General features: G+C 39.1%; 1 protein-coding gene across 1 annotated transcript; it reads left to right on the forward strand.

The window, feature by feature from the left end:
• Positions 1–230: 230 nt before the first annotated feature.
• On the forward strand, positions 231–22633 carry Rnf103 (ring finger protein 103). The gene is made up of 4 exons (XM_008836732.3): positions 231–686; positions 3627–3766; positions 12902–13017; positions 20620–22633. The coding sequence occupies exons 1-4, from the start codon at positions 461–463 to the stop codon at positions 22187–22189; spliced, it is 2052 nt and encodes a 683-aa protein (XP_008834954.1). The 5' UTR covers positions 231–460; the 3' UTR covers positions 22190–22633.
• The last annotated feature ends 837 nt before the right edge of the window (positions 22634–23470 follow it).

Here is a 23470-nt window from a genome sequence, read left to right on the forward strand (position 1 = left end):
GCGCTGGGCCCCGGGTCTGGCCCAGCCGATTGCCGCGCCCTCCTGACCCGCCGCCAAGCCGGGCCGCTCCAACCGCCCTCGGGGCCCGCCGCCGGCCCCGCGCCCGCGGCGGACCCTGATCTAGGCGCTGGAGGCCTGACCCCGCCAGGGTCACCGGCTGGCGGCGTCCCTCGATCCGGTCTCCCCGCGCCCGGCCCATCCGCTGCTCGGTGGATGGGGTTTTGGGTGCGTCCTTCCTCTTCGCGTCCTCACCTCTTGGGAAGGCCCGGCGCCTCCGCCCTGCTGCTCTACGCCGCACACACAGCCTGGTCCACTTGCTTTCCCGCGGGGATGGCCCGCCGGTGACCGCGCGCCCCAGCTGCCCTCGCCCCAGGCTGCTCCCGCCCTCCCCGCACTCCCTCCTCTTTTCCAAAATATTCCCAGCTCCCTATAAAGAGAGGAAGACATCAGGAGGGAAAAGATGTGGCTGAAGTTGTTTTTCTTGCTCCTCTATTTCCTGGTCCTGTTTGTCCTGGCCAGGTTTTTTGAGGCCATTGTGTGGTATGAGACTGGCATCTTTGCTACCCAGCTGGTGGATCCGGTGGCACTGAGCTTCAGGAAGCTGAAGACCATTCTGGAGTGTCGAGGACTGGGCTACTCGGGGCTGCCTGAGAAGAAGGATGTGCGGGAGCTGGTGGAGAAGTCAGGCGAGTGTCGGGCTCCCCGGGGTCGCCTCCACCCTGGGAAGGGGCGCCCTGTACCTGGCTGTTCCCCCAGAACGATGTGGGCCTGGAACGGTTAAGCAGATTGCTAAGGAGAGAGCTGCCTGGGTTTCCTTTGTCCACGATTTCTACAAATATGTGAATCCCAGTTTTGAAAAGGAGGCTGAAATTGTTAGGTGTATTGGTGTGTTTCTAAGGGTATTTAGAAATGACAGTTTGGAAGTGTTTAAGCATTGTTTACTAAATTGAAGGATGAGTCTAGGAATTTGGGAATGTCGACTGGGAAAGCAAAATTTGTCAGTTGAAATTCATAAAAATGTAGAGAAAAGAAAAACTTCAAAACGTAACCCGTAAATAGTATCTGTCACTGCAGTAAAGACAAGCTACTGAGAGCCTAAAGCATCACTCCAAAATAGTAACAAAGAGGCACGTGGGCCTAAGATTTAAGTGTAAATTATGAGTTTAAATAGGGTAAAGGTGTTTACTGAAGTATTTGCCTTTTGTGCTTTAAATTCAGTGAAAATTTTGTGTGACTTTCTGTCTTGTCTGGAGTTTATATTTTCTGCCATGTTAATTTTTTTTTTTTTTCTGGTCTTTTTGAAGCAGGGTCTCCCTGTAGCCCCAGCTGTCCTGGAACTCACTATGTAGACCAGGCTGGCCTTGAACTCACAGAGATCCGCCTGCCTCTGCCTCCCAAGTGCTGGAGCTACAGGCGTGTGCCTTCACGCCCGGCCATGGTTAATTTTTATTTATTTTATTTATTTATTTATTTATTTATTTATTTATTTAAGGCTGTTATTTATACTTTTTGGATAGGCCAGATGTGGTGCATGTCTTTAAGCCCAGCATTTGGGAGCCAGAGGCAGACAGATCTCTGTGAGCTCGAGGCCAGCCTGGCCTTTGTAATGAGTTCCAGGCCAGCTGGCTACAGGGAGAGCCTATCTCAAAAAAAAAAAAAAAAAAAAAAAAAAATATTTTTTTGATCTTGAATATAAACTTTTCTTCTTGTCATGTGCTGTGGGCGTCCCTGCATAGCTTAATGGGTTGAGGAAGAGCATTGAAATAGTGTTGATAGAATATTGAATGCTTTAAATAATGTTTTCAATCACCATTAGTTTTGAGTATGATTGGGTGAAAAATAACTAATTTTTTCACTTCTGTACAAAATGTATCTGTTTAGATACACTTCCTGAAAGAGGAGTGTAAGTTGAGAAAGGCATTCTGGGTTGCTGGAGGAAGCAGAAACTGATAATTATCTTTTTGGTTGTTTCCAGTATGTCTCTCAGCTGTGTCTTTTAAAAGATAATTTTTTCCTTATTTAGTACTATCTAGACATATAGTGTGGGAGACAAGAGCGCAGACTCTGTAGCAGTTTGACACTTGTGTATTTGTAGCATACAGGTTATAAACCTAATATCTCACTCCTGGGATAGAGGAAAGGAACCCTCTGCAGAAGTTTTTCCTAGATAAAATATGAAATTTGCCTATTATTCTTGCCCTGTTTATTGTTACCTTGATTTCTACATCAGAAAAGAGAGGGACTGGATTAACTAAAGGAAAAGATTTCTAGTACACAAACTGTCTAGGTGTAGAAGTGAGAAAAGTCAAAGCCAAATAATTTTTCATAGTAAAATTATTTGATCACACTTTTCCCCCCTTTGGCCTTTATGCTATGTATTTTGCTGCCTTTTGAAAGGCCCTAAAATATTTGTCATGCCAAATGTACAAGGAATCCACATGTAACCTAAAGAATATACATACCTTACAACAGTGTAATTCAGATCACACATTTTATAGGGAAAAAAAAATTCCTGGTATGGCAATTTAAGTAAAACTTAAATGGTTGTGAATAGTTTTGTTACGAGAATGGTACAGTACTGTTGATTCACTATGTAATATTTAATGCAGAGTTAAAATAATGTGACTCGAGTGATTTGTTTCTTAAATTGATGAAACTAAGTTTACATTGTAAATTGGTGCGTGAATATGGAGTTTGTTCTGATAGGTAAAATTCTAACCTCCAAGTCATATCAAAACCCTGTTGCTATTTTAGGCAGGATGATCACAAATTCTGTGAACCCATTTCTATATCTTTTAAATCAGAACATATAAACCACACTGTCAAAAAAATTATAAGGGGCTGGAGAGATGGCTTAGCAATTAAGAGCACTTGCAGAGGATCCAGGTTGGTTTCCCGGCACCCATATGGAGGCTAACAACTGCCCATAACTCCAGTTCCAGGGGATCCAATGCCCTCTTCTGACCTCCATGGGCACTGCACAACATGGGTGTACTTACATGCAAATAATACACTTATACACATAAAATAAAAATAATAAAATATTTTTTTAATTATATGAAACCTGGGGCTGGAGAGATGGCTCAGCAGTTAAGAGCACTGGCTGCTCTTGCAGAGGACTTGGATTTCATTCCTAGCTCCCACATGATGGCTAACAACCATCTGTAATTCCAGCTCCAGGGGATCCAACACCCTCTTCTAACCTCCACAGGCTTTGCACAACATGGGTGCACTTACATATGTGCAGGCAGAGCACTCATACACATAAAATAAATAGCAATCAAAAAAATGAACCTGTACATAAAATTAAATGACTAACAGATGGTTTTCTTGAACTGGTATAAATTTAGTAATTTACTGGCAAATTATTTGATGACGCTATTAAGAATATAAGCCCTACTACATAAGAGATGGATTTTTGTCTGTTAGATTCACTTTGCTGATCACACAGTAGATGCTTTACATATTTATTAAATGTCTGAATTTTGTATTCAGGTACCATTATTTTCCCCCATAGAGTACAAAGTATAATGATACGAATATTCATAATGCCAAATGGATTAATCATTGAAGTTGGGAACATGGGATTTTTGAAATCTTAGAAGTTTTTTTTTTTCTCCCTTTAGGTGACTTGATGGAGGGTGAGCTCTATTCTGCTCTCAAGGAAGAAGAGGCATCTGAATCTGTGTCTAGCACCAATTTCAGTGGTGAAATGCACTTCTATGAACTTGTAGAAGATACAAAAGATGGCATCTGGCTTGTTCAGGTATTAAAATCAGTGATAATACTTGAGAACCTTAAAAGATTATTTTTAACCAAAATAGTAGTTATCGGTGAATGATACTTCTGTTGTCTCATACTTCATAGAATTTTTCAGACTAAGAGTAATAAAAATTAGGGCTGGGGACACAGCTTATTTGGTAGAGTACTTGCCTAGCATGCATGAAGCCCTGGGTTCAATCCCCAATACCACAAAAACCAGGTGTGGTAGTACACAGCTGTAATTCCAACACTGAGGAGGTGGAAGCAAGAGGCTCAGAAATTCAAAGTTATCTGCAACTGTATAGCAATTTCAATGCCAACATGGAATACATGAGACCTTATCTTAAAAAGAGTGAAATTTATGAGAGTGGAAAAGAAAAAATTGAGAAAAGGGAGTTGATTGTTTTGAGAACATGCAAAAGGCAATCCATAGAAAGATATACATATTCCTTTTATTTAGCAGTGTGCACTATTTTTCTGTTTTCATTAACTCTGGTTTTCAGTTCACTAGCCCAAATAATTTTTGTATGTAAGGGAAGAACACTGAAGTAAAAGGATCTTTGCACTAGCGACGTGGCCAACTTGAAAACCAGCTGTGCTAGCAGCATACCACCAATGCCTAGGTAAAGCAGCCAGCTTTGTAGCTGTGGAGAGGAGCTGTTGTGCACAGTATTTGGAGTATCTATTATTTGGTTTATGCTGACAAGATAGTTTTATGATATCAAAACTGAGATTTAATGAGTATATTAGAATTTTTGAGCTATAAAGGGCCTTGAAAATAATCTTTCATATTTATCATAGTGTGGTCTATGGTAAGTGGCTATACATTATTATTAATGTAATGTGAATTAGAATAATTATATGCTATTGAGTGTGTAATATCCTAAATATTGCTTAGAGAAAGCTAAATTTACTTGCTAAAATTTATATTCTTTTAGAGTAACATACCAAGTAAATTAGAAGCCTAAATATGGCCCAAATTGAGAGGGTAGTATGTGGAGCTCATAAGTCATGTCAGAATAACCCTTTCTGAGGCACTGAGAGATGAACTAGCTTGCTCAAGGTCCTGGGACATTGAGTAATATCAAATCAGGATAAGATCCTAGGTCCCTTGATTTCTTGTCCAGTGCATTTGTCATTTTACTCTATAGTTAACAAATATTGATTTAGGATATGAAAATTAAAATAGCTACTTCATATTTCTTTCTGGGAGCAAAGACTGAAAAATATGGTTTTAAAATAACTTGAGTTTAGAAACCTTAGTTGAAGGCCTGGTATTGTCATAGATTTAGCAGTATGATTGGGAATAAACAGGTTTTCTATTGTATCTGAGCTCAAATAGATAAGCATTTAAAGAGGATGGAATGATACTATAGTCCACTGTGATAAAATGTTGGGGTTTGGGAATTCTTGTGGAGAATTCATTGGATACCCTGGTCTTTCCTTTGTTATAACCTTCTAGATATTCAGCAATGGTAGAAACTCAGAGGGTATGGGTTCATTTTTATACTATCTATTCAAATTCTAGTTTATTTCTTGTTAGTTAATTGATATTGACAAGCTGTGAAAGTCAAGAATGCTTGCCTAGCATGCATAAGGTCTTGGCTATGGTATCTAGTACCAAAAGAAAAATGTTGTCATTTCTTTAAAGCTTTTATAAAATTGTTATTCTGTTTCTTTTCCCAGTACTTATTTCTAATAGTCAGGGCAAGGGAGATTTACTAATTTTGATAATTTTAGATTTATTACTGAGATTTAATTGAATAGCTAGTCCTACATCTCCGTATTTGAGTCCTTAGTGCTTGTCACCCACATGAATTGATTCTCTGCAGATGAATGGCAAGGATGGTAAGCACCTCTGAAGCTCAGAAGAATCATGTCAGAAGCCTGGAAATTCCTTTTGAAATCTAGGATCCTGCCCATAGACAGTAAACACATCTGGTTGACTAGTTAGCCATATAGTCCTCACTTATAAATCATCTACTATTTTTTTATGTCCTACTAAAGATATCTATGGATTATATCCCTTAATGTATGACAGAAATTCATGCACTTATTCAGCATATGCAGCTGTGCCAGGACTGTTCTAGGACCTGGCGATGCAGCAGGAACAGACCCAGGGCTATGTCCTTGCTTCCTCATGCAGTTCACATTCCATTTGGGAGTCAGACACCTCATAGATGAATATTTTATATAATACCAGGTAGTGGAAAGTTCTAAGAAGAAGAGGAGGCGGGGGGTAGACTAAGGAGACAAAGAATGGCAAGGAGTTTTTTTTTACAAGGTGGCACTTGAATGGATTAATGAACAGATAGTGAATGTTAACATTATAATTTCTAGTCTCTAAATTATCTTCTCTCAAAGTATTTTCAAACCTCATGTTCTAACGTAGAAAAGTACATCCTAAGAAAAATGAAATGTGTTTATATGAGGAAGCGGTGCAGTAGGACACAATTTTTCCAGCAACACTCAAGATTTGCACTGATTGCCACTGTTTGGTTTGTGTTCCCTGGGCCCAGTGGCTGACATCTGTCAAACGTGGTCTGTAAGAACCATTTCTGGCAAGACAAGTGAAAAAAGTGAGACTGAAACCCTGCCTTGGCACTGTGAACTAACCAGCTACACCAACTGGACAGATGCCTCTTTTAAGCTCCACAGTTATTTTTGGTTTTGGTTTGTGTGGTTTTTTAAACTGTATTTAAAATTAAAAGTATTTGAGGCAGAGGACCCAGGTTAGATTCCCAGCACCCACATGGCAGCTATGTACTGTCCTTAACTCCAGTTCCAGGGGAATCCGAAGCCCTCTTCTGACCTCCACAGCGTTGCACAACACGGTGGTACACTCACATACATGCTAGGACAGAAGGGAAGTGGTCTCTTGGTTGATTGTCAAGTCTTCAGCCAGGTCATATTAATCTAGTCTTTTGTAAAGGCTAGCTTTCAAAAATACAGTTTTCAACAATTTGAATTATGGTTCTTTTTATTTTGTTGTTTGTTTTGAGATAGGGTCTCACTATATGTCCAGGCTCAGAGAAGTCTTTACACCTCTTCTTTCTGAGTTTCTGAGCCACCATGCCCGGCTTCTCTTTTCTACTTATTTTAAAAGAACCTGACTAGGTTGTTTGATCTCCTTTTCATTTTTTAAAAGTCTATGAGGACTGTTTTCATAGATAACAATGCATAGATTCTGGCCCTTTTTTCATGTTTCCTGTGTACTTCATTCAGCATGTGAGGTGAAAAAAAAAAAAAAAAACTGTGTTAGTTACTTTTCTTAACTGTGCCAAAACACCTGACAAAAGCAACTAAAGGAAGGAAGGGTTTATTTTGGCTCACAGTTTGAGGGTGCAGTCTCTCATGGAGGGGGAGGCATGGCAGCAGGGCTGTAGATAGCTGGTCACAACTTGTCCACCTCCAAAATTGTGTGTGTGTGTGTGTGTGTGTGTGTGTGTAATGGCAGGGGGTATACCAGGGCAGGCATGTGGAGGCCAAAGGACAACTTTGTGAAGTTGGTTTTCTCCTTCTACCTTTTGTGGGCTCTGGGGATCAAATTCAGGTTGTGCTTTTACCCCCTGAGCCATCTTGCCCCCAACCCTTCCCTTTTAAATAATATCTGTTTATTTGGTGGGAAGCACTTACAGTGGTCAGAGACAATTTGTGGAAGATGGTTCTCCCCAGCAACCATCACAAGTACTAATTTTCATTTTTACTACATAAGACAGATAGTAGTAAACATTGTATAATTCACTAAGAACCCTGTCCTCTTCTTTGTGTCACAGTTGTAACATTCTGCATTTCTCTGCTTTATCCCTAGTCTAAGCTCCTGTCTTTCATTAGCTCTTTATTTCCCAATTTTGTGGATTCTTTGATTTTTGCCACCAGATAGTCTCCTTAGCACCACAAATAGAAGACTTTGATCAGAGTGGTAGATGGCTTCTGAAATGGAAGTTAGTATAGTGGATGGCTTTTATACATAGATTTATCCTTCTCTTAACAATTTTATTTCTGTGGTTTGACTTTTGTCATAGTTCAAAGAGGGATATATCTGTTCCCTACTGGCTGTACCATTTACTGAGTTTAAAGTCACTGGAATTATAGCAATAAAAAGCTCTTTATAGTTTAAAAGTATTGGAAAGCTTTGGTCAATATTTACTAAAGTATTATGTTAATGTGTTTCCTGCTTGGCTGGAAGCATTAACTGTAGATTTTAAACTAGTTTAACTTTGCTGTCAGACAAGAGTTCTGTTTGGAGCGATTCTAATTTGCCCCTTGAAGGGCTATTACAGAGCAAAATACATGGCCAGCCACTTGCATTTTATGTTGGTTAACATCTTTTTCTGAGTTTGCCCATAAAGTAAGCCAATGAGAATACCACATCTGATTTTAGCTGGAAGGCAGAAGACAGCAGTACAAGCACTAAAATCCAGAAATTAAAATGCTGTGCAGCATTGCTTTTGTCCATCACTCATTCTCACTTTTAATGATTTTATACAGTTGTGTATACACATATTTAGCTTGTCTATGATTCTGAAACTAGGCTCCTGCTAAAATATTGAGAAATGTAGAAAATGTCACCATAGCACTGGTATTCCAAGGAATTATAATATTTTATTATGACTCAATTTGTAGGGATTAACAAAGATATACCAAATGTTCTGATCAGAAATAAGTCCTACCTCTTAAAAAAAAAAAAGGCAAAAGCGTATTTCTAAATGTGCTGAATTAGACATCTTTATATCTGAGATCAAAGAAATTGGTGTGTAGTTGCATAGCAGGATGCCATTTATACTGTTTGTTCAGAAAACATTTCAGGTGGCAGGTTGCTAGGGAAGGGACTTTTGATTATAAAAGAAATTTAAAGAAGTTGGAGTCTTTTCTTTAGCAATTCTGTATAATAAGCAGAACAAGTTACCAAGCTGTAAGAAGCTGAAATCATTCAGTTCAACTTAAATATTTAATTAGCAGCACCCAGATGAGCTAAAACCTACATTAGCTGCAAGACTGGCAAGCAAGGGCAGGGATGCTAGTTAAAAAGACAGATGCTCTGAGAGGGGGGGTGGAAAGATTGCTTTATTTTCAGCGTGTGCTGCAAAGTCTCTCCCAGACCTGGAAATCAAGCTGTACTTTGGTCCAGATTTTTTTCTTGTATCTGAAAATACTCCCTACTCCCTCCAGAGAATGCAGAATCCTTCCTGAATTTCTAAGAAAAATTCTCCCCCATGTACTGAGACTAACAGTATGGATGCTACTCAGAATCATGCATACTTTAAGGATACAAGCTATATCAGGGGGCTCTTACTGGTGTGACTCAGTAACAACAGACTGAGCAGGATTTTGTTTTAGCCATGTAACTCAGCCAGATCTTTCATGAAAGTACTAACATTTTATAGTATTGAATTTACCCTCCTCCAAAGTTAATGTGTACAAAACATTAGTTGAATAACATTAACTACATAAAATTTCAACAAGGTAATTTCTAATTGTAGAAACATAGCTACAGAGTCATGAAATGATTTCATGTAATGCCTCTATGATTTTTCATTTTTGAGCACTCTCTCAGTTGGGGATCCTTACACTTCTCCAAAGCAGATGCTAGAACAGATTGCTGAGTAAACAAGGCCCCAGGGTTGAACGCTGTCATGTGGCTCCTCAGCCATGTTCCTAACTCTCCTCTTAGTGTCACTTCTGCTGTCTCTGCTGGAACCCGGAGGTGACTGGGAACAACTCTCTCATTCTTCTCATTCCTAACACAGGAACTCTTTTGTAAGTTTGCAAGGTACTTGTGCAATGAATGATTGGGTCTTACTCAAAGATGCTCTGAGAGTTGGGACAACCTCTTAGGTCCCCAAAGCACTGTTATTATAAATAAACACAGGCCTGAAATATCAGTTATTTGTAGCCTCAATCAAGAAAAGGGAAAAGTATTGGAAAATAATTTTTTAATATTTTATTTATTATTTTTATGTGTATGAGCATATTGTCTGCATGTAAGTGAGTGCACCCGTATCATGCAGTGCTGCGGAGGTCAGAAGAGGGCTTCAGATTCATCTGGAACTGGAGTTAAGGATGGTTCGTAGCCACCATGTGGGTGCTGGGAATCGAACCAGGGTCCTCTGCAAGAGCAGTCAGTGTTCTTAACCGATGAGCCATCTCTGCAGCCCCAGAATTTTTTTTTTTAAGAGAGAAAAGGAAGGAGGGAGGGGAAGGAGAGAGTGAGCAAGAGAACAGAGTATGTGATGTGATTACATAGTGACTATTCTCCTGAGAAATCCAAAAACTAAGTTCAGTATTTCTTTGGTTCTATGATCAAGAAAGCTATTACTGACTCTTGAATAGTACCAGGAAATGAAAAGAAAGTTTGCTTTGTGTATGGGATTTATTTGCTCTGCTTAGTAGTAAAAACAGACATATAGGGAAACTGCATAATGCGGGCCTGGAGGAGCTCGTGTCTGAGTTGTGCCCAAGCGTGTTTGACTCCCTGTTAAGATCTTACAACCCAGTAGATGTGAAAATATCTTTTTTAAAATGATTTTATTTATTATTTTTATTTTATGTGTATGAGAGTATTGCCTGCATGTCTGTATGTGCATTTGTGTCATGCAATGTCCATGGAGGTCAGAAGAGGGCAATGGATTCCCCTGGAACCTGAGTTACAGATGGTTAGCTGCCATGTGGGTACTGGGACTCGAACCAGGGTCCTCTGCAAGAGCAGTCAGTGTTCTTAACCGATGAGCCATCTCTGCAGCCCCAGAATTTTTTTTTTTAAGAGAGAAAAGGAAGGAGGGAGGGGAAGGAGAGAGTGAGCAAGAGAACAGAGTATGTGATGTGATTACATAGTGACTATTCTCCTGAGAAATCCAAAAACTAAGTTCAGTATTTCTTTGGTTCTATGATCAAGAAAGCTATTACTGACTCTTGAATAGTACCAGGAAATGAAAAGAAAGTTTGCTTTGTGTATGGGGATAGAATCCAGTGGTAGAGCATTTGCCTAGCATGCATATAGGGTCCTGTGTTCTATCCCACCACCACTACCACCACCGCAGAAAAGGAGCAGGAAGTGTACATGGCTTGGTTGCCCTGATTTTCCAGGCAAACCTTTATAATGTTTTACCAGGAAAAAAGATCAAAGCATTTTGGGTAATGTAATCAGCATGAACCTCCTCCAAAAGATTTTAGCTAAGGCAGTGTCTTCAAATTGTCCTCTTTCTGGTTACCTCGGTTATCTGAGTATTCACGTGTAAACTCATATCTCCCTCAATAAGACCACGTATTTTCATTAAAAACACTATCAAAACTGTTTGCTTAATTCTCTAATTTGTGTGCAACCATTAAGTATCACAGGTATGTTATAGAGTGTTACATATACATGCACATCTCCATAAGTGTGGGAACAGCAGTATCAGTGGCATATTGGAGGAGTTATTGGAGTGATCTGGTGGCACATAAATGAACTTCATTTTCCAGGACCATGTGCTCTCTGCTCCTCATGCCCCTGATGTTTGTTAGACTTCCCTGCAGAGAGGCCACAAGTGAGGAAGCTATACCAGCTCTTTTGGCACTCACTTCATGCACATGCCTGGAACTTCACCTCCTGGAGGCTTTGTGAACATGAAAATGGTCCCTTCTGCCAGAAAGACTGGAGGCCCCAGAGTATTATATTATAATTTTAAATTTAATAGTGTCAGTAAAGATGACATTTATGAAATTTGCATTGGCCTGCATATGCTGGACTAAAGTCTTCAGAATTTCATGATGACTTTAGTGGAGTTTTTTTGTTTTTTTCTTCGTTTGTTTGCTTTCCATTGAATTGTATTTTTACTTTTATATTTACTGGTGTCTTCATTAACTCTGCCTTCATTAAGAGAGGGCGATTAGGGAATAAAGAGAAGAGTTTAACTATTAGGCTGACAGAAATAAGTTATTTCGAAAGTCAATTTAGAATTTTTCCCTTTATTTTAAAAACTAATCTATTTCTTGCTAGGCGTGATGGCGCACGTCTTTAATCCCAGCACTTGGGAGGCAGAGGCAGGAGATCTCTATGAGTTCAAGGCCATCCTGGTCTACATAGTGAGTTCCAGGCCAGCTGGGGCTGCAGGGAGACCCTGTCTCAAAAAGACCAAAATAAAAATCTATTTCTCTCATTCTTGGACTTGAAAACTGCCTGCACATTTGAGTAGAAGTTCAAAATGTAAGAATTATGACTGAATTTGTTGCTGTTGTGTCGTTTTTGTTTTTGTTTTGTCCTGGGTGGTCTGAAATTCACTATGTAGAACAACCCAGGCCGGTCTTGATTTTACAGAGATCTGGCATCTGCCTCTACCTCCCAAGTGCTGGGACTAAAGGTATGCCACCATGCCTGGCACATGGCTGTTCTTTTTGCCTTTCATAGTTGCTGAAGGAAAAAGCCCTATAAGTAGAATTGAGTTAGTCGAAGCATAGTTTAATAGAAAACATGTGTTTAACTCCTGGCTTAAAAACTATGCATTGAAAAAAGTGAAACTTGAACAACTTGGTCCACCATGATAATTTTTTGTAAGCTTTATTTGGATTTTTAAAAATTTATTTTCAGAGAAATGGCTTCAGGGCCATTTTCTTCCTGTGTAACTTCATTGTAGAGAATAGGGCCACATAGTCTAGAATGAGGCTAACTCATAATGTAGGCAATACACTCACACAAAAATAAAAATAATACATTTTTAAATGTTTAAAAAAATAAAATAGGCTTTTGATTCCCATTCTGTATAGCTGCCAGAGCATGGGGGTTTAGCATACTATATTCCTATTTAATATTTTTCTAATTGGACAGTTGTCCCTTCTGTAAGAATTGCAGCAAGAGTCCATGAGATGGCACAGCAGCTAAGGTGCTTGCTGTGGAAGCCTGATGACTTTAAGTTCAGTCTCCAGGACTCACATGATAGAAGGAGAAACCGGACTTCCATGCGTTGTCCTCTGACTGCTACACAGGTGCTGTGGTGCACACATACATATTCTCTCTCTCTCTCTCTCTCTCTCTCTCTCTCTCTCTCTCTTAAACAAGAACTGGGAACAGAATAGCTTTATCAAAAAATAAAATTTATATTCTAGATATAAATGGTTGGTTTTAGGTAATTAAAGTTTTGCTTTTTTTCTCTTTTGGGGATAGGTCATAGCAAATGACAGAAGTCCTCTGGTGGGTAAAATCCACTGGGAGAAAATGGTTAAAAAAGTGTCAAGATTTGGAATACGTACAGGCACTTTCAACTGTTCCAGTGATCCCAGGTAAGTGAATGAGGCAATTCTTAGAATTTGAACCCTGACCGGAATCTTTCTTGCATAATAAAGACAATAATACTAGAAGCCTGCTTGAACTGAGATCTAATTATAATGTGTAGTATTTGGTTAGTTACCCAGATGCTTGTATTTTTTCATAAACTGGCATTTATTGACTTTCTGAGAGATCTCTTTTTCCCTCCCTCCTTCTCCCCTCCTGTGTTCTGTTTATGATTCCCCTTAAAAGTGCCTTCAGTCCTTTTCTTTTCAGTATTCTCTTCCAAATGACTGCAGGTGATGTCATGGTGCTCATTAGGGCCCTGGTTGGCCTCAAACTCCTTGAGGTCCTCCTGCCTCAGACTCAAGGGCTGGTATTACATGTATAGCACACCTGCTCTCATCCTTCTGACTTGTCTGCATTTCCTTACTCATTTTTCATAGGCTCTATAACTATACCCCCGTATTCCTTTTTCCCTAAACCAAGTGTCAAAATCAGATTCATCTTTTTCTCTAATCAAACGTGTCCTACTGCCTTTCTTTTTCTGCTCTTTACCATTTTATTTCCATGTTTTTTCAAATGAGGTAATTTGGTTTGGTTTGTCATCATCCCCAGTATTCAGTCTGTCACATTAGTTCTTTTTTAATTATTCCATTATTTTTTCTTTTAATTAAAAATTTAAATTATGCATATGGGGGTGTGTGTGCACTTGTGAGTACAAGTACCCAAGGAGTCTAGAAGAGGGCATCAGATCTGGAGCTGGGGTTAGAGGCAGTTGTGAGCCATCAAAAGTAGGTGTTAGGAACCAAACCTGGGTTCTTGAAGAACAGTGAGTGCTCTTAACCATTGTGCCATCTCTCTAGTCCCATTCCATTATTTCTTTGGAAAGTATTTTTATTTCTATTTTAGTGCTACCAACTTTACTGTCTTTCAGTCATTTAATTATCTCTGATGAATATTTAAGGAGATTAGCATGGCATAGTAGTTTTGATTCATACACAAAAGGCATATGATGCATATAGAGAAAATTCCCAGTAGAGGCTGGGAAGATGGTTCAGCAGTTGAGAGCATAGTCACACATGGATCTGTAACCCCAGTGTTGGTGGGGGTGGGGCAGAGACAGGAGAATCCCTGGGGTTTGCTGGCAGCCAGCCTAGCTCCAGGCTCAGTAAGAGACCCTGAAATTAAGGGAATCAGTCAAAAAGTAATAGAAGAGGACATCTGCAAGCACCTGCACATAAGCACTTATACCACACAAAGGAAAGGAGAAAAGGGGCTGGAGAGATGGCTCATAATACTCTTCCAGAGGACCTTAGTTCAATTCCCAACCATGTAAGGAAGCTCACAACCACCTGTATCTCCTATACACACATGCACATACCCACACACATAATTAAAAATAAAAGTAAATGTTTTAAAAGAAGGAAAAAAGAAACTAGACAATCTCACAATGCTAGGTAGTTTCTGTGTGGGTAAGAATTCCTGACTACTATATCCTTCATATGTGTTGATCATGATAGCTCACTGGTAGGAGAAAACCCTAAGCCTTTGCTATACCTCCTTTCCTTTAGCCTCATGTGCCTTCTCTTCTCATAACCCTTATTTTGCCCACTGGTAATGCAGGGTAGCATCTGTGGTTTCCTCAAGTGCTAGGGAAAAGGAAGGGAAGCTCTTTATCTCCTAACTCACATTTAGTCTCCTCATCTCTCCACAAATCTCCTGTCTCATCTTAATCATCTCCCAGTGTCTTGTTTTGAAATTCCCAAGACAGCCCAAGACTTAGTGTTCTTATGAAAAGGAGATCATTTTTGTTTTTATCCTTCGTTTGCCACAGTCAGCACTGGGTCTGATTCCATCATCCTCAAGTAGAGTCCCCATTGATGATTAAATTCCAAAACAAATAATAGTGCTCACATTTTTATTTTTTCCAGATAATGCCAAAAATCATTATTTTATAGAAAATATTTACCACACTTTATTATTTTTTAATCAGGGAAATGGAATAATACCTTTCAGTACTGTAGTTTATAAATACATTAGGAAATATCAAATAAAAATATTTCTTAAAATATAAAGGTTAAACACATACTATAATCCAATATAACTGTTAAGTAACATTAGTATTTAAAAAATAAACAAAACACAACATAAAATGGAGATAATTGCTTGTTTGCGTTTTGGTTTTTTGAGACAGTCTCATTATGTAGCCCTGACTGACTGGCCTGGAACTCCCTTGGAAGATCAGGCTGGCCTCAGTCTCACAGAGATCTACCTACCTGTGCCTCCCAAGTGCTGGAATTAACAGGTGTGAGCCACCATGCTCAGCTAAATGAAGATTGTCTATTAAACATGAAAAAGTAAAAGAAGCAATGGGGGTGCTTTTTTGGTTGTTTTGAGACAGGGTCTCCCAGTAGCCACAACTGGCCTGTATTCACTGTGGAGACCAGGCTGGCTTCGAACTCATGAACATCTGCCTCCCAAGTGCTGGGAATAAAGGGGTGCACTACCATGCCCAACTAGTATAATCTTATTAAACAAAATGTAGCAGAAGAAGTAAGTGGATTTTAGTGCAATCTTTTCTAGCTTTATCGGGAAAAGCTCTTTCTAATATTTATGTTAACTGAGGAATAATGAAGAGATATACATAAACTGCCTCCAGATATTTCCTTCAAAATCCTTCACCAAGTAATTTCACTCCTTGTTTAAGGGTTTTGTTTCGTTTTAAGTAACTTTTGTTTTTGTGTTACTTGAGTTCGAACTTTTTGTTACCAAGAAAGCACTTGGGCGGCAGAGCTTGCAGTGGTAGAATGTTTGCCTACCACCAGCCCTGAGAACAGAACTACCAAACAGTAACAGAAGCCCTTCTTGTAACTTTCCCTTTTATCACAAAGATGATTTTTTAATGCACAGTGGTTTGTGTCAGTTACAGTATTGTTGCTTTTGTGTTTCCTCTTTTAGAATGTGTTCAGCTGGAATGAGAACTGTTCCTCTCACAGAGGCTGTGCTTGGTCAGGGCCATTGTTTTCTTTTCATGACTGTGGAGATAAGATGGTCTTAGTTTTACTGAAGGGTGTAACTGGGCAGAGAATGCCGTTAGTCATGGAGTGTTTGGGTCATATATTGAAATATATCATCTTCTAAATTTTGTGGGGGTTTTGTTATTGTTTTGGGTGTTTGAAGAACATAGGAAGGGAGATGGTGTGTATATATCTGCCAGGGGCCATAGAGAAGGTTGAGGGCATGGGTATTGTAGCAATAGACATGGAGATTGGGAGGCTTAAGGTGGGAATGACAGGGATGAGAGAGTAAGCAGGGAGGGAAGGGAAGAGGTAGCCGCAAAGCCACAGAGGCCAGTGACTTCATCTGAAGAAATGGTATTTTATAAGCAGAAACAACAGTTTTACGAAAAACTGGGATGGCAAAACTCACTGGAGAGGAGGCAGAGGACACCCCCTTGGACCCAGCCCCGTGTCCTACACAGAGTCTTTGCCTGAACTCTGATGCTCTAGGTCAAGGTCCTGGATCTGTCCTGTCCTGCCCCACCCAGGGAATAAACAACTTCCCCTGTCTTTCCTGTGTTTGGCTCTCTCACTAGCAAGCTGTCTCAGGTGCGCAAGCATTCCCTACCTCGTAAACTTAACCGTCTTCCCCATCTTTCCTTGTTTCCTTCACGTTTTTGAGGAAAGGGAGCATGTCTTGGGAGCAGGCCAGCTTGGAGACCACAGGAAAATGATGGGTAATGTGACTGCTTTTCACCTAGCCAAAAAAAGGCCTACCTCCAAAATCCTTTGTTCTTCCTGAACCTTCAGCCTTCTGGTCCATGCCAGATGTTGGAGTGATTGTCCCCCTTGGCTGTGGACCGTGGAAGGGCTTACACTGTCATTTTGAAGTTGAAATGTCTTTCCCCCATCCCTTTCTTTAGTTCCTGTATTCTGAACATTGGTAAAAATCAACATTTTTTTTTATATATATAGCCAAAAGAAAGAACTGGCAAATAAGCTGGACAAGGTGATACTTGCCTGTACTTGGGAGGCAGAAACAGCTGTTCCATGACAGTCTCCATAATGTAATACTGTCTTCAAAGCAAACAAATCAAAAACTGGAGAATGTTTTCAGAGTCGTGCAATCGAATTTATTCTTATCTTTAAAAGGTTCTTTTTGAATGGCTAGTAAAGGGTTTTATGCTAATATATAATAATGTAACATTTTTTAAAAAACAATACATGCAGGGCTGGAGAGATGGCTCAGCGGTTAAGAGCACTGACTGCTCTTGCAGAGGACCCGGGTTCAATTCCCAGCACCCACATGGCAGCTATGAACCGTCCTTAACTCCAGTTCCAGGGGAATCCGAAGCCCTCTTCTGACCTCCATGGCATTGCACAACACAGGTGTATTCACATACACGCAGGCAGTACACTCATACATATAAAATAAAAATAACAAAATATTTTTAAAATACATGCATGTAGTCTTGTCTTTATTTGGATATCTTTAGACTGGTATTTAGATAAATGTATATAGTAACCCAGTATTTGTAAATATTGGAGAATTTTTTCCAAATCTGGAAAATATGATTTTATTTGAAAGCTATATGACAACGTTGGGAATTTTATTTTCTTGAGTAGTCTTAAATTCTTTCTAGAATGACAAACCTTGACAATGTCATTAGCTCTGAACTGAAAATGAAAGTATATAAAATGAAGAAATGAATGGACTAGAACCGTGCCTGTTTTACAAAGAAAGGTTTCCTGTCATAAAGATTATCATTTGCTGAGTGTGGTAATGCACACCTGTAGTCCCAGCACTTGGGAGGCAGAGACAGGCAGATCTCTGTGAGTTAAAGGCCAGCCTGGTCACATAGTTCCAGGCCAGCTGGGGCTACAGGAAGCCCCTGTCTCAAAAAGACAAAAAAAAAAAAATATCATTTATCACACAAATCAGAAACCATGGTAGTTTTAGAAAAGAGAAAGAATGACCAAGAGTAGAGATGTGAGGCTGGAGAAATGGCTCAGCAGTTTAGAGTGCTAGCTGCTCTTACAGTGGACCTGGGTTTTGTTCCCAACCCCCACATGGCAACTCATAACTGTCTGTAACTCCAGTTCTAGGATATCAAATGCCCTTTTCCCCTCTGAGGGCTCCTACACATGTAGTGCACATAAACTCATGCAAGCACTAACACATACACATAAAAATAAAAACTGTTTAAATGTCTAGAGATATGTCAACACAAGTATCATATGCAATGAAGACACTAAAACTACTTGGATATTTAAGAAACAAGTGAAACAATTATATATATGCATTTGACTTACTGCTTGTTTTGGCAAGATAAAAATAGAATTAATATTGTTGAATTATTTTGCATTTGATAAATGTACTGTTGAAGAATAGAAAACACTATTTTTTAAATATTTTATTATTTTTACTTTATGTGTATGAGTGTATTGCCTGCTTATATGTAAGTGCACCTGTATCATCCAGTGCCCACGGAGATCAGAAAAGGGCATCAGATTCCCCTGGAACTAGAGTTACAGTTATTAGCCACCACGTGGGTGCTGGGAATCGAACTTTGGTCCTCTACAAAAACAGCCAGTGCTCTCTTAACCACTGAGCCATCTCTCCAGCCCCAAGGTACTTTATTTTTAAGGAATGTGTACTTATCAGGCAATTTCAGTTAAGACAACATTGGTGTTAATGGAACCTGTCTTGTTAAGGGAATGAATCAATACAACAAGAATCTAGGAGTTGGTGACTATGAGGTGGCTGTGATTCTGAGTCACTGAGATAGCTTCCCAGAGTCATTACTAACCTGGTCTTTAAACACAGCATATGTCTTCATTTATCTTAAATTATACCACAATATTCCTGAGATAAAAGTAGTCATGTTATCATTATAAAACCATAAGCTACATAACTAGACTTTTCTCTCTGATCCTATGAGTGTATAATACGCTCATTAATTTAATAAAGAATGGATGTGTGGGGCTGGAGAGATGGCCCAGCAGTTAAGAGCACTGACTGCTCTTACAGAGGACCCGGATTCGATTCCCAGCACCCACATGACTGCTATGAACCGTCCTTAACTCCAGTTCCACGGGAATCTGAAGCCACCTTCTGACCTCCACCGCATTGTATGACACGGGTGCACTCACATACATGAAGGCAATACACTCATACACATAAAAATAATAAATTTTTTTTTAAAAAAAAGAATGAATGTGTGCTTAGTAGGTAACTACAACATCCATGACTTTATATCAGTATTCAGAGTAGGAACCTAAGAAATCAAGTGGTACCCATTTTCACATCTGTAACAAAACATAGCCTCCTGGTAGATTGTTTTGCATCTTTATTGAGATAAATTTTGTGTATCATAAAATTTTACAGGTTTTTGGCAAAGAGCTCTTCTTTAAAATGAAGGAAAATGTTTTCAATTATCTGTCCATAGTAACACAACAGCTGTTTTCATTTTTTGGTGTTTTTCATAACTAGTTTTTTAGAGGGAGATGAGTATCACAAATATCATAGCAAGAGCTTGCTGATAACCAGAAGGAGTAGAATCACAGTCCTATTCAGTAAATCTAAGCAAATGACTCCACTCTTCTGTAAAATGAGGGTCATTCTTGGACTGAATCTCTTCATCTATATACTTTTTATCTTTATTTCCTAACTGTTATATACCAGCTCCTTTGCATGGTTTTCATTGAAGAGAGAAGAACATTTATTAAAATGTAGAACTCAGAGCAGCTCTTTCTGGCTTAGCTCTTGTAAATATGACTGTAATAGTCACCGCTGCACTGTGGGCGTCCATCCTTGTGGTAGTGCTGGAGTTGAGAAGGGATGAGGCATGGCTCCTTTCCTCAAGGACTTTGCACCAAATCAGGGGCTAAACACATAGGACTGGCTCTGTTCTTTACCTGTCTAATTTCTAACCATCCTTCAAGACCTAGTTCATCTCTCAAACCTTTCTTGAAAGCTTAACCTGCTCAAACTCCCAGTGATATTCCCTTCCTTTGACGTTTCATATTTGTTTTGTCTCCTTAACAAGATTTTAAATTCCGTGTGACCAGAAACTATTTCTCTATTATCTGTTGGATCTTACACAGAATGCAGTAGAAAGTATACAGAAGATGCCCAAGAATTTGCTGACTCCCTTTATTAAAAAATGGTTTTAGGGAACTGGAGAGATGGCTCAGCAGTTAAGAACAGTTACTTTTCTTCCAAAGGACGTGGGTTTGATTCCCAGCACCCACATGGTGGCTAACAACCACCTGTAACTCCAGTTCCAAGGGATCTGACATCCAGTTCTGACCTCCACAGGCATTGCATGACATGTGTACGCTTACATACATGCAGGCAATACTTATAAAATAATAAGGTATTTTTTAAAAATGCTTTTAATTATACTTTCTTTAATTTTCTTTTAGTAGAAACAGAAATTCAAAGCAGGTGGCAGTGAGCTTGCCTCTTACAAGTTGCCAAGTATTGGTCTTTCTTTGATTATTCGAAGGTTATTTGGTCTGGAAGAAAGGGTATCTTTTGGTTGTCATAAAGAAAATGGTTGGAATGTAAGTTGTATAACAGCCTGGCTTACTCAGTTTACTCTGTTACAGGTACTGCAGGAGAAGAGGTTGGGTACGATCCACACTCATTATGTCTGTCCCACAAACAAGTACATCTAAAGGGAAAGTCATGCTTAAAGAGTACAGTGGACGCAAGATTGAAGTAGAGCACATTTTTAAATGGATAACTGCCCATGCAGCTTCTCGGATCAAAACTATATATAATGCTGAGCATTTGAAAGAAGAATGGAATAAAAGCGATCAGTACTGGGTAAAAATATACCTATTTGCAAACCTTGACCAACCACCAGCTTTCTTCTCTGCTCTGAGTATAAAATTTACTGGAAGAGTTGAGTTTATTTTTGTTAATGTGGAAAATTGGGACAACAAGAGTTATATGACAGATATTGGTGTCTATAACATGCCATCATACATACTTAGAACTCCTGAAGGAATTTATAGATATGGAAACCACACAGGTGAATTTATATCCCTTCAGGCCATGGATTCATTTTTGCGCTCATTACAACCCGAAGTAAATGATCTGTTTGTTTTGAGCTTGGTTCTTGTTAATCTCATGGCTTGGATGGACTTATTTATTACACAAGGAGCAACCATCAAGCGATTTGTGGTTCTCATAAGCACTTTAGGGACATACAATTCTCTGCTAATTATTTCCTGGCTACCTGTGTTGGGCTTTTTACAGCTCCCTTACTTAGATAGCTTTTATGAATATAGCTTAAAATTGTTGCGCTATTCCAATACAACCACACTGGCTTCATGGGTCAGGGCAGACTGGATGTTTTACTCTTCACACCCAGCTCTATTTCTCAGTACATACCTTGGACATGGTTTGCTAATTGATTATTTTGAGAAGAAGAGACGGCGCAGCAACAATGATGAAATTAATGCAAATAATTTAGAGTGGTTATCAAGTCTGTGGGACTGGTACACCAGCTACCTCTTCCACCCGATTGCTTCTTTCCAGAACTTTCCTGTAGAATCTGATTGGGACGAAGACCCTGACTTATTCTTGGAACGGTTAGCTTTTCCTGACCTTTGGCTTCACCCTCTGATACCAACTGATTATATTAAAAACTTACCAATGTGGCGATTTAAATGTCTTGGGATACAGTCTGAAGAGGAAATGTCAGAGAGTTCTCAAGACACTGAAAATGACTCAGATAGTGACAGCACGGACACTTTTAGTAGTAAGGACATATTCGAAGACAAACAAAGCGTAGTTCACAGTTCTCCAGGAAGAGCAAGCCACTGTGATGCTGAGTCTTGTTCATGTGCCAATAAATATTGTCAGACCAGCCCATGTGAAAGGAAGGGGGGGTCATATGGCTTGTATAACACTAATGAAGATATGGAACCTGACTGGTTAACATGGCCTGCTGATATGCTGCACTGTACTGAATGTGTTGTTTGCCTAGAGAATTTTGAAAATGGATGCTTGCTAATGGGGTTGCCTTGTGGTCATGTGTTTCACCAGAATTGCATTGTGATGTGGTTGGCTGGAGGCCGACACTGTTGCCCTGTTTGCCGGTGGCCTTCTTATAAGAAAAAGCAGCCATATGCACAACACCAGCCATTGTCAAATGATGTCCCATCTTAACCATGTGCAATTTTGTCCTTTATAAGCTTTGAGTATCTTACAGCTTGCCTTTTTAATGTTAGTCACAGTGTTTTTGTGGTTTGAAGTTTAGTTTGTTAGTGCAGTGACAGGAAATACACATTATGCTAATGTTGATGACAGAATTTATTTGGTTGCCTTGTGTGTCAATTGAATGCATACCTGATTGTAAAAAATTTTATTTACAGCATTGGAAATTCAGAAGTTAATTTTTTTGTAAGCACAAAAGAAGTATGGTAGAAATTTATCTAGTGAGACTTTACAAGGCAGGATCAAATTCTAATGGAATCGAGCTGGGTTCTTATCCTAAACGTTTTCTCCCTTTTTACAGTCTCTGTCCAGCACCTTTTGGTTAAATAATGTATGCTCTGAGACTTGAAATTAAAACAGATCTATGAAATAAATTATTTTAAAACCAGAAGATGACAGATTTTCCAATAAGTTGTTTGTGATAAGGTGGCTAATTTCTGTAGGTGTTTTGCTGGTTTGTTAATTTCATAAGTAACTCCCACATCATTTTTGAGGTGAAGGGGGAAAGGATAGAAATAATACTGCTGACACTGGCCACACGTAATGTTGGTTCACCATATAGCTTGATGGGAAAGAATATAACTTTGATGGGAAAGAATTTCATTAAAGGGCTTTTTAAAAATAATTATTAGTTAATACATTCATCTAAATAAAAGCAACTATAGCATACTAGTCACACAGATTATATATTTAACTGACTTTATTTTGAAAAATTATAATGGAGGACAGTTGAGAAATAGAAAACAGAATAAACATTTATTTCTCTTTAATGTACCATATTTACATTTTATTAGATTTACTTTATCACTTTCTTCATTTTAATCTTTTTCTTTGTTTTTCCTGATCCTATTGAAAAACTTGAGTCACCATGATGCTCTACCCTAAATATTACCACATACCTCCTATGGATAAGGACTTTCTCTTACATAATCACTATGCCATTTTCACACCAAAGGAATTTAACATTGGCTTAGTTAAATGTAATATATAATCCTTGCTCCCAGAATGTCCTTATATCTTTGTGTGTTTTTACTTCATTTTATTGTGAACTTACAGGAGGATCATGCATTGTGTTTAGTGTCCTTTCCTTCAGTCCTTTCCTCTAGAGCAATTGCTGTGTTTTGGTTTCATTTTGGTTTTGGTACAGTGCTGAGGATCGAGCCCAGGATCTCAGCATACTAGCCAAATGCTCTGAGTTAATTCCAGCCCTCTTTGTTTTTTCATTTTGAAACA

Source organism: Nannospalax galili, unplaced genomic scaffold, assembly GCF_000622305.1.
Source record: "Nannospalax galili isolate Female #2095 unplaced genomic scaffold, S.galili_v1.0 scaffold138, whole genome shotgun sequence".
Lineage (NCBI taxonomy): Eukaryota > Metazoa > Chordata > Mammalia > Rodentia > Spalacidae > Nannospalax > Nannospalax galili.